The sequence below is a fragment of the Thermothielavioides terrestris genome, chromosome 2 (assembly GCF_000226115.1).
Source record: "Thermothielavioides terrestris NRRL 8126 chromosome 2, complete sequence".
Lineage (NCBI taxonomy): Eukaryota > Fungi > Ascomycota > Sordariomycetes > Sordariales > Chaetomiaceae > Thermothielavioides > Thermothielavioides terrestris.
Genome location: NC_016458.1, coordinates 2602037 through 2615635, shown reverse-complemented (window position 1 = coordinate 2615635; position 13599 = coordinate 2602037). Strand labels below are relative to the sequence as shown.

General features: G+C 34.5%; 1 protein-coding gene across 1 annotated transcript; it reads right to left on the bottom strand.

Moving 5' to 3' along the window:
* Positions 1-3444: 3444 nt before the first annotated feature.
* THITE_2047704 (uncharacterized protein) lies at positions 3445-3717 on the bottom strand (the record flags this gene model as incomplete). Its single annotated transcript, XM_003651848.1, has 1 exon — positions 3445-3717. A coding segment is annotated over one exon (273 nt), but the record flags the coding sequence as incomplete, so codon positions are not given.
* Positions 3718-13599: the final 9882 nt, after the last annotated feature.

The following is a 13599-nucleotide window of genomic DNA, read 5'->3' as shown; positions in this document are numbered from 1 at the left end:
GAACGCTAGGCGTACTATCGATTTCCTTTGCTCCTCCTACTTATTTAGCTATAAGTCAAGCGCTCTCCCTCTTCTAGGTGTTAGTAGTATAGCCTTTGGTAGGCGTCTTTCTTATATAGGGAGATATCTTATAAACGACGAAGGCTAGTTGGGTATCTCCCTCTATAATATTGATATAATTGTATTTAAACGCTTCGCTACTCAATAACGTTAGCGAGCTAAGAGAATCGACTATATAGTCGCTTCTATCAGTGACGTAGGTACTATAAGAACGTATAGCGGATTATTTTAAGTTGTAAATGTAGTGTAAGTATATACTAACTAACAGTAGCTTATATAAATATATATAGCTCAGTGATAAGAAGGTTTAACAATCGATTGTATAGTAAACGCGAATAACTACGATAAGGAATTGTTAAGGAAGATAAATACGTTGAGGTTGATATATAAAGAGAAAGGAAATTGTAGTGGCCTACGTTAGGCTATTCTAGAAGTAAATAAAAACAATAGTACAGTGCCTATAGCTAATAAACAGTGTTGCTATCTAGCAGTAGCTAAAGAATAGAACATTGTACCTTTAAAGCTCGAAGCCCTATGCCTTTATAGCAATAGGATAGCTTTCCCTAACTATTTACTAGTTAAGGTTAGTAGCAAATCTATATATAGGAAAACTAGAATAAGCAAGGTACTTAACGAACTAAATGACTATAGTTTTATAACTAAAAGTGTTGGTAATATCTAAATAAGGGGTAAAAAGAAGAAAAACTAAGAGATCTATAAAATAGAGGATAACGCTTATATATCTAGTAGTAGTATAGTAGTAATAGATATACTAAAGCGAATATATTCTAATAAAGAAAGTATAAACGAACAAAAGGAAGAGAAGGAAATAGGAAAAAAGGAAAGAGAAAGTCAATAATAGTATAGCTGTTAGTAGTCGCTACCTTTCCTCTATAGTAGCTCAACGACAACTTAGTTCTAAGATTAAAGAATCTCCTTTACTTCCTTCTATTCCTTAATAGCGATACCTTTGTTATAGTGTTCCTTCTCCTAGTCGATAGGGTATACCTTTTTATACTCTTTAATAAGTTCCCTAGCACCGTTAATAAGCTAGATATATAGGATCTACTAGTCGTCTTTAGTAGTAAATCCTTTCTATTGTACTAGATACTCGACCTTAGGTCTTTAGTTCCTCTAAGTAATATACTGTTATATAATTTTCTTAACTTCCTAGTACTCGTCTCTATCAACGATTATAAAGCTAGGGGGTTCTACGTTATAGTTAAAAGGGTCTTTCCCCTAATCTAGTTTCTATAACTAGGAAACTAAAACTATAAGATAGACTTTCCAATTAGCTAGGAAGTTAAGCTTATAGGCATTCCTATCGATTTTATAGATAATCTTAAATGGTCTTGTCCACTATAGTAACCACTTTCGTTTAGGCTTTCCTAGGAAATAGTATCCGTTGTATAGTCGTAGGTAAACAGTGTCTCCTACTTTGAACTTAGTAGATATATATTTATTATTATAATATATCTTTATAATAGCGTTTATATAATCGATCTATTCTACTACTTCCTTCTAATATTGCTGTCTAAGGACACTAATAGCTTTAGTAGAGGCAATGGTACTCTTCTTATAGTGAAGTATATCTAGGATAGAGTATAGTTTAAAGCTATATACCAACTCGTTTAACGATCTTCTAATAGTGACTATAAGCGTATTATTAAGGTTGTACTATAACGTAGGGAGAAGTAGAGGCTATAGCGTTCCTAGTTTTTCTATAGCTTCTATATAGATAGCAATTTCTACTATCTAGTTCGTCCTCTCTAACTAACTGTCCGTCTAGGGGTAATAAGCTATTGAGAAAAGGAGGCTAACGCCTAGGATATAAAAGATTTATTTCTATAGGTTAGAGGTGAACTTAGTGTCTTAGTCGCTAATAATTTACGCTAAGAGTCCCTAATCTATATACGTTAGCGCTTTAAAGATTATAATTGCCTATTCCTCTACTAACATTTTATTGTTTCTAGCTATAAGAAGCTTCTTTTTGTTAAACTTATAGATAATAGTGTATATAGCGTTGAGGATTAGGTACTTTTTTATTAACTATAGTATCCCTTTAGAGAGTATAGTAGGTAAACCGACGATAAAGTCTATAGTAATAGTATAGAAAGGCTATAGCGGCGTTCAAATAGGCTAAAGGTCTCTAGGCTTTAGTTCTTTTAAGGTTTAGTTCTCTCTATATATAGGGCAGTGCCGAATATACTTATATACTATCTAGCGCTTTTAGTTAAATGTAAATATAAAGAGATTCACCATTATATTGTCTATACTAAAGTAGTAAATGTTGTTATATATAACGGTAAGAATGTCTTTAATATAGCTATTAGGGATATAAAGCTTCTTTACTCCTTTATAGTCAATATAGTAGAGGAGATCATCCTTCAGTTTATAGAGTCTAAGCTATAGCTTTCGGTACTACTTTCTTTATAGCTCTTCTTCTTACTTTTTATATTCTCTCTAATTAGCGATCTTCTTAGTTTGTTCTTCTATATTATAGAGACTCCTAATGATCTTGTTGTACTAACGATCGTTAAGGTAAACTACAGTTAGCCTAGCTTTAAACTCGTCACTGATAACTAGTTCGAAGGTACTAGTATCTATAGTATAGTATTCTTTAGTATCGATCTAGGTAGTAGACTAAATGTCCTCTAGTTCGTTGGTAGCGTCTTAGGTTTCGTTAGAGGCATCCTCCTCGAAGGTTAGGAGGTGTAACAAGGCGTCTAGTACAACGTTGAGCTTTCTTAGTATATAGAAGATATTGAGGTTAAACTAGGATAGCCAGTTTATAGCGTTAACGAGCTTTAGGTTAGCCTTTGCAAAGTCTATAGTAGCAAGAGATATATACTTTACAATGCCTCTGGTCGCTATATAGTCTATTAGGATGTTTATAGGATATTGGTTTAACTATACTATTTTCTAGAGCTTCTTAACTACCTATACAATAGTAGCGACTTCTACTTTTATACTCCTATACTTCCTTTCTATATTAGAAGTTAGGTGGAATAAGAATATAATAGGCTAGATCTCGCTATTTAGAATATTTTAGCTAGAAATACTAGTGCCGTCCTATTCGCTATAAAGTTAAAAGACGATTACTCTATATCCTTTACTATTTACGTCGAGCTTAATAAATAGTAGTTTGTTAAAGTGGTAATAATATAGGAAGTACTACTTATATAGATATTCCTATAGCAACCTAAAGGACTCTAGTTCCGCTAGCGTAGGCTTGAACTTAGCGTTTAAAGTAAATGCTTTCCTAGTATTCTTCGACTTAGTGATAGGAAGGTCTCCGCTTACTTTCCTTTAGGTAAGGAGCTTAGTCTTATAGTCCTATAAAGGCTATACTTTTGCTATATATTATAGGATGCCCTTATATAGCTATCTAGCTATACTAAGGTACTGTTCTAAGGTCTTAAAGGTATTAGGGAACTTAAGTTTCTTAAATATAGCGATTTTGTCGTCTATCTTAGCTACTCCTTTACTATTGACTATATAGCTAAGAAGTCTTACTAATAGGTAGGCTATAAAGAATTTTTCTACTAAAATATAAATATATACCTTGTCGAGGATATTGAGAACTGTCTCGATATATTTAAAGTACTTCTTTATATTCTTACTAGCGATAATAATGTTATTGATATAGATATAGACAAAATGCTTATACTTATAGAACAAGTAGTCTATAAAACGCTATACGAAAGCTAGTAAGTTTTTAAATCCTATTAGTACAATGTTTAAACGTTTTAAACCTCTAGGACTAATAACCACTATATAGTTATAGTATTCTTCTATAACTAGAAGCTAGAAGAAGAATCTAGAGGTGTTGAATACTATAAAGATTGTATTATCTATTATTATATTTATAATGTCGTCTTAGTTAGGCAATAGGTATATATCCGGTACTACCAACGTATTTAGGGGCTAGAGGTCTACTATAGCTCTGCCTTTCGTTTTTCTAGCAACTATATAGTAGACTATAAAGACTAGGTAAGCGATAGGGGTTGGCTAGTCTATAAAGTCTATCTTTCCTTACGTATATAGTTTGTTATATTCTTTGTTAACGATCGCTTAGTCTTTAGCGTTTAGTAGGTAAACTCGAATAGGCTTAAGCTAATTCTATTATCCGTCGACAAGCGGAATTCTTATCTTCTAATCCTCTAGTATAGGAACAATGCTATAGTTATAGAAGACGTTATACTTATCTAGCAATGCCTTTATCTCTTTTATATACTATTTATCTCTACTATAGACGTTTACCTTTACTACTAACTTGATATATAGGATATCGTTTAGTTTCTCGATACTATAGAATAGTGTATAGAACTCCTACTTAGTAGGTAGCTTATACTTATCCTCTATCAGTGTCTCTATTATCGGTTCCTTATTACTAGGCTCCTATTGTATAATTGTTATTATCTATATATATTTGTTGTCTACAATGTTATTCTAAGTCTACTATATAAAGTTCTATACTATTACTTAGATATCCTCCTCTAGGCTATACTAAAAAAGGTGTCTAATACATCGTCCTTTGATAATAGTGATTAGGCGAGCGATATTGTTCTTTACAATGGCTTAGTATATACTTTTCGTATCTATAATAGCGTCTAGTATACCTTCGACGTATAAAGCGAAGTAGAGCTCGTATTTCTAGCTACCTAGATTATCATTATTAGTGTCTATAAGCTTGAACATAGTCTTGATCAGGTATTTAGTTATAGGTATAACCGTTATAGTGTTTATAGCTTTTACCTTCTAGATTATTCTTTTCTATTCTATATATACTCTTACCTTTATATTATAAATGGACTAGAAGTAATAGGTAGACGTATTAAAGTCAATCTTTACTCTGTTATAGAGTATAAAGTTAGTTCTAATCAATAGTTTCGCTCTTAAACCTTTAATGACGTTGGCTATTATAGTGAAGTAATTGTCTATATTAGTATTATAGACAATTCCTTAGATATAGAAGTTAAACTCGACTTACTTCTTGACTTTGGTATAGGCTTTAACGCCTTTAATAAAGTATAGCTTTACATTAATCTAACGTAGGTTCTTAGCCTACTTAGAGATGAACTCTTTGTCAATGAGGTTGGTATTACTACCTATATCGAAGTAAACCTTGGTACCTAGCTCGCCTAGGTTTATACTAATATTGATTATAAAGTATATAGCTTATTTATCTAATGCTTTTAGTAGTAGTATATATAGCTATACTTCTATGATCTGTCCTTTAGTTAGTATAAAGTTTATATCTTTACTATTAAGCTCGTCTTTATTATTACTAAGGTTACGCTAGTAGTCCGTTTAAAGTTATATAGGTTTATACTTGTCTTCGTCGCTATTGTCGGCTATATATTTAAAAAGCTTATAATATATCGTAAAGACTCTGCTATAGACGGTATATTGCTAAATCTATAGGAGCTATTGTAGCAGTTTATTCTAACTTAGTCTAGGCTAGCGAAAGGTGTAATATAAGTAATAAGAACTATTAGCTTCCTCGTCTTCTAATTCCTCGTCCTTAGCTTTAGTATTATATTCGTCGATAAGAATATACCTAGTCTTCTCTAGCATTTTATAGTAAAGGTTAACGTCTTCGTTGTCTCCTATTACTATAATCTCGCTATAGTATAAGAAAGTACTGTCTTCGAACTGCTTCTTATATATATATATCTAAATCCATTAGAGTCGTCGAGGTCGTCTTCCCTAATTACTATTATCGCTTTTTCTCTAGCCGTTGAATAGTCTAACTCCTCTTCTACAATTGTTAAATAGTCAATATCCTCTTCTATATCTAGTTATATTATAGAAGTTTTAGTTACTAAATAGCTATATTTAGTCACTATCTCTATACTAATTGTTTCTAGGTCGCTAAGGTTTATCTCTATCTCTTCTCTAAGGATTATAATATCCTCTTCTATCTCTTTCTATCTAGAAGGCTCTATTATCCTCTTAGTTATCTCTTTGTCCTTTATCGTTGTACTCTATATCTACGTTGTTGGCAATAGGACTATAGCCGATAATATAACCCTTAGCAACGTCTTAGCGGAGCTTGTCTCTAACGATATATACTTTAGTGTCGAAAATGCTAAGGAATACGCCTATCTCTATAGTTATATCTAATTTAGAGTATAGTTAGCGAAGTTCTAGATAGAGGTAGTTGTATAGGCGTATTAGATGTTGCTCTTTAGTAGTATCTCCCTAAATATATATATATTTGAAGTATTCTATAGCAAATTTCTAGATTAGCTTATCTTTATAGTTGTCCTTTGTAGTATACCGGTTTTTGTTTAGCTATTTTTCTGTTTTATATCTTTTAATACTAAACTCTTTTTTTAAGTGTTCGATCTATACTTTTATAGATATAGTTAATACTATCTTTTCTATAATAGAGAGCTACTACTTGTACTATTATAGCGCTAAGCTTTAAAGCAGGGTCTATATCTCTATATATAAAGTCTTTTCTTTTACTAAGTAGTATCTAATGACCTAATCTACCTACTTAACCTAAAGGTTGATATCCCTATAGTATAGCTACTATTTGTTGTACTATAGGTCCTAGGGTTCCTTAGACTCGTTCTCTATATCTAGCTAGAAGAGACTAGTGTCCTAAATCTTCTATTTCGATATAGGTATAGATAGCTACGAAGATATAGTACTTTCGTTCTTGGTTTTAAGCTAATAGTCTTCTACGTCTATAGCCCTATTCGCCTTTTCGATTATAATGTTTAAGTTCTCTATTATTCTAGCTATCTAGGTAAGAAAGTCCTATATAGTGAAAGTAGCCTAGATATCTATAGCTCTAGCTACTTGTCTAGAGGGTCTAGCTCCTTGTCTAGAGGGTCTAGCTATTTATCTATATAGTAGGCTTAGTATCTTTTAGAATAGTAAAGAGACATTAGAATCGACTAAACTGTCTATATATTCCGTTCTAGGGTTCTAGATAACTATATCTAGTCTAGGAAGCTTAGATAGGTATTAGGATAGTTGACTAGGCGTCTATAGTAGTAGCTAGGGAACCTAGTCGAAAACGCTAATTAGCTAAGCTATCGAAGATAATAGGTATTCTTCTTTAGGTTATCGGTTCTAAAACAGTAGATCCTATAATCCTCTTAGCAGTCCTTAGTAGCGTCTACTAATATTATAGCTACTAACGATATAGGTTTTATATCCTTGTTAAAAAATAGTTGGTATATCCTAGGTTTCTAGTTGCTCCTAGAAGGTTAAGCTTAATAAAGTTGTTAGCTAATTCTTAATTGGATTATATCTAGTTTTTACCGATATTTCTAATGGTATAGCTAGTCCTAGTTGCTAATTGCTAGTCTCCTAAGGCTTTAGGGTCTCTAGCGGTCCTCGACTCTCTAGTACTAAGGTCTTTAACGTTTCTTAGGTTAAATCCTTAGTCTTTAAAGCAGTGTCTTCGATCCTAGGGTCTAGGATAAGGTTTTATTAACAGCTACTTAGACTTTACGCCTAATAGATATAAGATAGACGTATAGAATATAGTTGTTAAGTATCTAAGAAGGAGGATACTCTAAGATATATAGTTCTTAGGCGTATTACTATATATAGTCGTCTTCTTCTAGTACCGTCTTAAGGGATATTATAACTTCTAGGTACTTAAGTTTCTATAGGCTAATACTAGTAACCTATTGAACGTCGTAGATAACTCTAAAGTCCTTAATAAACTTAAGAGTCTACTATATATTCTTATAGATGTTTATATTTATAAGGCTTAACTTTGTCTAGTTCCTAACACCTTGAGAGTGCCTAAGGTTAGGTTAACAGTATTAGTAAAGCGAACTAGTTCGTTATATAGTATATTTCCTAAAGCTTATTCCTTTAAAAAGGAGTATTATTTGCCTTAGGCGTTGCTCTATACAACTTATTAGATATAACTTATAATGTCTCCTAATCTAAACTTAGCTCCCCTTAATAGGAAGCGAATAGGTTCAAATCGTTAATAGGCACCACTTGTTATACGTAGATGGTGCTCGGTAACCATCTAGCGGTAAACGTATAAGGGTAAGAAAGATCAATGCCTCTTAGCCTCGTTAGCTAATAAGGCGGCACTCCTAAACACTAGTATATATTACAAAAGTATGTTAATGCAGTCTACTATTCTACAAAGGGGTTGCAGGCGAGGTTCCCCTTTTAAGGGAACGCTCGTTACCCCTAACTGCGATATAGTCATAGGTGCCCTTGCTACAGTTGCGTATGACAAGAGAGCTAGAATTAGCTAATCCCGCTCTAAACGTAAGCTAAGCGCGCCTATAGCTTTTAGCACCTCTATAAAGTCCTTAAGTATATTAAGGAAGTACTATACCTATAATCACTTCTATCTAACTAAGTGGTACTACTACTTAAACTCTAAGAATATACTACCTAAATAGGAACCTAGAGAATATATTAAGGCTTATATAGAGGCTAATTTAAAGGCTGATTCAACTCTACGAATAGAGGCTAATAGGCTCTAGATAAAGAGATCTAAGAGTAGCCTCGCTAACAACGCAAAGAGCGATATAGGCGAAGACCTACTACTACATTGACTAGCTGACCACTCTAAGAGAGCTATAGCTACGCTCTCGACGAAGAAGCTCAAGGTCTCTAAAGTGGATATAGCAAATGCCAACGCCCCTAAAGAGGGCATTGCTCCTAAAGAGAGTACTACCTAGGAAGAGGGTAACGCCCCCAAAGTAGGCACTGCCTCTAAAGCAGGTATCGCCTCTAATATAAGCAATGTCCCTAACGTAGGTACCAACATTATAGCAATATTTAGCTACTAGTATATTGTAAGAATATAGTGATAGAGAGCTATAGGCAAATATATAGCGAGCTTCGCTATAATCCTAGCTATATTCTAGATAGGCTAAAGATATCTCCTAATCAACTTAGTAATCCTAGATTTAGGGTCAACTATTTATATCGCTAATTATCTAAGTAGGTTTAAAAGACTTTCTAAGTTGGCTATACCTAATAACTATATCTAGGTAGGCGAATATTCTATTTAGATTAAAGAATATAGCGAGATAGATATTAAACTATAGAACAATAAGGGTATTATAGTCCTTATACTATATAATATAGCTTACTACCCAACCTTTATATATAATATCGTATCGTTGGAGCAACTTAACTAACAAAGGATCTAGTAGGACAATAGGCTAAAGAGTATACCGAACTACCTACTTAGGTGCTAAGATTATACGCTCTTTAGATATACTATAAAGAAGCTTTAATAATAGATCCTCGAATATATACCTAAAGACTATACGCCTATAGCCTTTGCTACCTAAATAAAGAGGCTCGATCGCTAGGCTTACTATATAGATAGCGTAGTAGATGCTATAACTTGGTACCTACGCCTTGGCTATATAGGCCTAAGGGCCTTCGAACACTTTATTAATTATTTATAAAGAGGGTATATCAAAGGTGTACCAACGTTTGAGTATAATAGCTATAGCTTTAGTAAGTTAAAATATAGGCCTAATCGTATTCCTAGACTATTGAACTATAGCTTAGGCAATAAGATCGCCCTAGATCTATACCCTTTCTAAGAAGGCTAACAACGCTTTAAATATTTGCTATTAGCAACAAATCGCTATTTAGGTATAATATAGGACTACTATCTATATAACTATAAGGCGCTAGGTATCCTAGTAGCTATTAAACACCTTGCTATACTACTTGAAAGGCAGTATTAGCTATATATCAAGGTCCTAGAGTATAACAACGAATTTATATAGGCAAGCGCTATTACTATCTAGGTAGAGAGACAAGGCATTTAAATAGAGCCTTTAGCGCCTAATACGCCTATATAGAATAGAGGTGCTAAACGCTTAAGGGGTATAATCAAGGAGAAGGCTAGAACGATGGCTATTAGTATATAGTTGCTAGGGCAACTATAGCTAAAGGTTACTAGAGCTATAGTATATCTTTACAATAAGACACTATCCTTGACAATAGAGTAAATAACGTCGCTAGATCGCTTTTATACCTTCTTTACTAAAAGAGATAGCCTAAGAGCCTTAGAGTATAAGCTATACTAAGGGCACTTAAAGGTCTATAGTTATAAGGCATTCGCTATAACAGATACTACTAAGAAGAAAGAAAGACGCTTTAAACAGTTCTAACTAAGAGCCTAGATCAGTTACCTTATAGGATACGATTCCTTAAACATCTATTGTATTTAGAACCCTACTACCAACCAAGTAGTATATATATATAATATAATCTTTAATAAGAAGTAGATATACCTAGGCGATTTAAAGCTTATAGTATAGGATATCTCCTAGGTAGACTTCGAAGAGCTAAAGCGCTAGCTCAATACTAAAGGCGTTGATAATGCCGATTAGCTAGATAATAGCGATCTTATACCTACGACTAAGGAAAAGGATATAATAGAGGGGTTTAATACGCCTTTAACAACCTTCGAAGAGCTAGAAAAGAGCTTAACTACTATTAAAGAAGTGTTAGATACTATTGTAGTAAAAGGCAATACTATAAGCACCTTCCTAGAGTTCTAATATCCAACTTCTCTACCTACTTTGCTAAGTGCCCTAATCGCGGCTACCTTCCTAAGCTTATATTCGCCTAGAGCCTCTAAAGGAGCGTTCTAGCTATAGGAGGCTACCTTCAACGTAGAAACGTTAGGCCTTAGAGCTACCGAATATAGATATTTAAAGAGGGTCCTCTATATAAAGGAAGAGAGAGAGGAATTTACTTAAAAGAGTAAAAAGAAGGCTAAGAAGATAGTCGGTGCTATTAAAAAGGAAGATAGCGATACTAAGAGGATCTCCTAAGAAGAAGTCGACTATCTATAGTAAAAAGGCAAGCTTAGATCTATCTACTAGTCAATGCTTTTACCTATATCTCGATAGTACTCTAAACTCGAAGATCACCTACTAGGCCAACTATTCTTAGAAACTAAATACAATTATCTTCAAAGCTATAAAGTAATAAGCTCCTAGGAAGAGATTCGCTACTATAACAAAGAGGTCTAAGGCAAATAGATCTTAGATTATATATAAGTATATATCTATAAGTTTAATAAAAGTAAGTACCTTATTAAATATAAGGTAAAGCTTATAGTATATAGCGATTAGTAAAAGAAGAGGTTTACTAAAGAGAACTATATAGCTATACTTACTATATAATCCTTTAGAACAATATTTGCTACTATAGCAAGGTTCAACCTAGAATTAAAGTAGTTTAATATAGTCAACGCCTTTGTTAATGTAAAGATTAATAAAGACATTTATATAGAGATACTATATAGCTATTATAAACTAGGAACTATCCTAAAGCTAAAGAAGGCGCTCTATAGCCTATAGAAGGCTCTTCTCCTTTAGCAATAAGAGTTGATAGCTACTCTAAGGAACTTAGAGTTCTAGGCTATACTATAAGAGCCCTATATTATAACGAACAAAGGCATTATTATCTTCTTCTATATAGATAATATTGTCTTTGCCTATTATAAAAAGGATTAACTCTAAGCTAACGAAGTAATTAACTAGCTATAAGAAAAGTATAAATTTATAGGAGGAGATAACCTCCTATAGTTCCTAGGTATAGAGATTTATTGTAACTATAAGAGACGTTTAATTTAGCTTAGCTAGACAGTATATATCGAGAAGATTATAAAGTTAGCCTAGGAAGAAGGAGAGCTAAAGACTCTAATAGCTAAAGGCGAATTGCTTCTATACAATGATATTACTAGCTATAGCTCTATTAGGCTCTATCAAAGGAAGGTCGGCTCAATCCTATATATAGCTATCAATATACACCTAAACATTGCCTTTGTAGCCTCTAAGCTTATATAGTTCAATTAGAACCTAAGACTAGAATACTATCGTATAGCTAATCGAATATTATAATATCTCTATTGAATAAGGTTCTAGGCCCTCTAGTTAAGAAGAGGAGATATCCTAATTGTAGTCAACGATATTAACTTCGTCGACAATAGTATCGATTATAAAAGCTTATAAAGTTATACTATTATCCTATTTAGAGGACTAATCGTCTAGCAAGCTAGTAAATAGGATATAGTAACTATATCGACTATAAAAGCAGAATTATTAGCATTTATATAGGCAATAAAAGAAGGTATATTCCTTTAATACCTATTAAAGGTACTAGAGATCTATCTAGATAACAAAATCCTATTGATCTAGTATAATAATAAGTAGATAATCTAGCTAATCAACGCTAAAACGCCTATACTATAGACAAAGCTAAAATATATCGACATTTATAACCATTAGCTATACTAAGAAGCTTAGAATAAAAGAGTTAGTATAGATTATATACCCTTGAACTAGATATTAGCTAACGGCCTAACAAAAGCACTAGAACTAGAGTCCTATAGGAAGTTCGTAGAAATACTTAATCTAGTAGATATCTAGGCCCTTATCGAAATCTATATCTACTAAACGATATAGAAGGAAGAAATATAGAGCTAGAAAAAGGCTCTAACTAAACAGAGGGTTTAGTTTGTAGTATAATATATAGGATTAAGAAGGGTAGGCGTATAAGGCTCGGTAGATTAGGGCGATAGTAAAAGGACCTTAATACTATAGAATTGCTAGATTAGGAAGGACGTAGTGTTGGGAATAGCTTTATAGATTACTAGATTTGGTAGGCCGGAGCCAGAGGCTTGACCTAGGGGGGTATATTAGAACTAGCCTAGCCTAGGGCACCGGGCCAGCCCACCGAGATTAGGATCCACCGGCTTGATGCCCAACTGCCGCCTAAGACTAGGCTCCTAATCAGGAGAACTCTCCTACAATACAATATCCTTAATACCACGATTGATCCCTATTGTATGTATTGCTTGCATCGTAATAGCTTCATCTTCCTGAGCCTACGTAGCGGTTCCAACAGGAGTTCGCTATGCTACAAGTCGAGATGGAAGTGGCGGACTTAGCGTGCCCACCTCAAAGGAAGCCGCCGAGGTTGGATCGATGCCTGTTGCAGCAACAGGCAGGAGCCGTTGGCGCTCGGCCCTCGAACAGCGGGAAAGGACCTGGAAGTTTTCTCAAGTTCAAACGGCGGTCAACGGGAGGGAGAGAGATAGGTGGTGCATTCGCCGAGCGGGCAGGTGCCGCCAGGCTACCGTTGGGCGCTGAGAGCGGAAGGAGACGGCGATGCCGATGCGGCCCGCCAGCCACAGACGGTCCTAGAGAATTTAAGACACCAGAGGCAGCAGCAAGCATGCCAAGATCGGGATCATGCCAACCAAACCGCGGGAAGGAACGAACCGCGCCGAGAAAGCACCGAATATTGCATCTGTCACTGCTGTTTGCAGCGAGACCAGAGCGACAATTAAGGTAGGTAGTGCTTCTGCGGCGCGCGGTCGATCGACGATCAACGGGCGGAGCACATCAGACAGGAGGTGAATGCAGCTTGGTCAGATGATTGAGGCATAGTGCTTAGACTTACACACTCCATCGCCTACCTATTTGGGCCGGCCTGAGTCAATCAGGAGAGATTAAGGCGGCGAAGACGTTCATCCCATTGCGCTTGCGATGAACC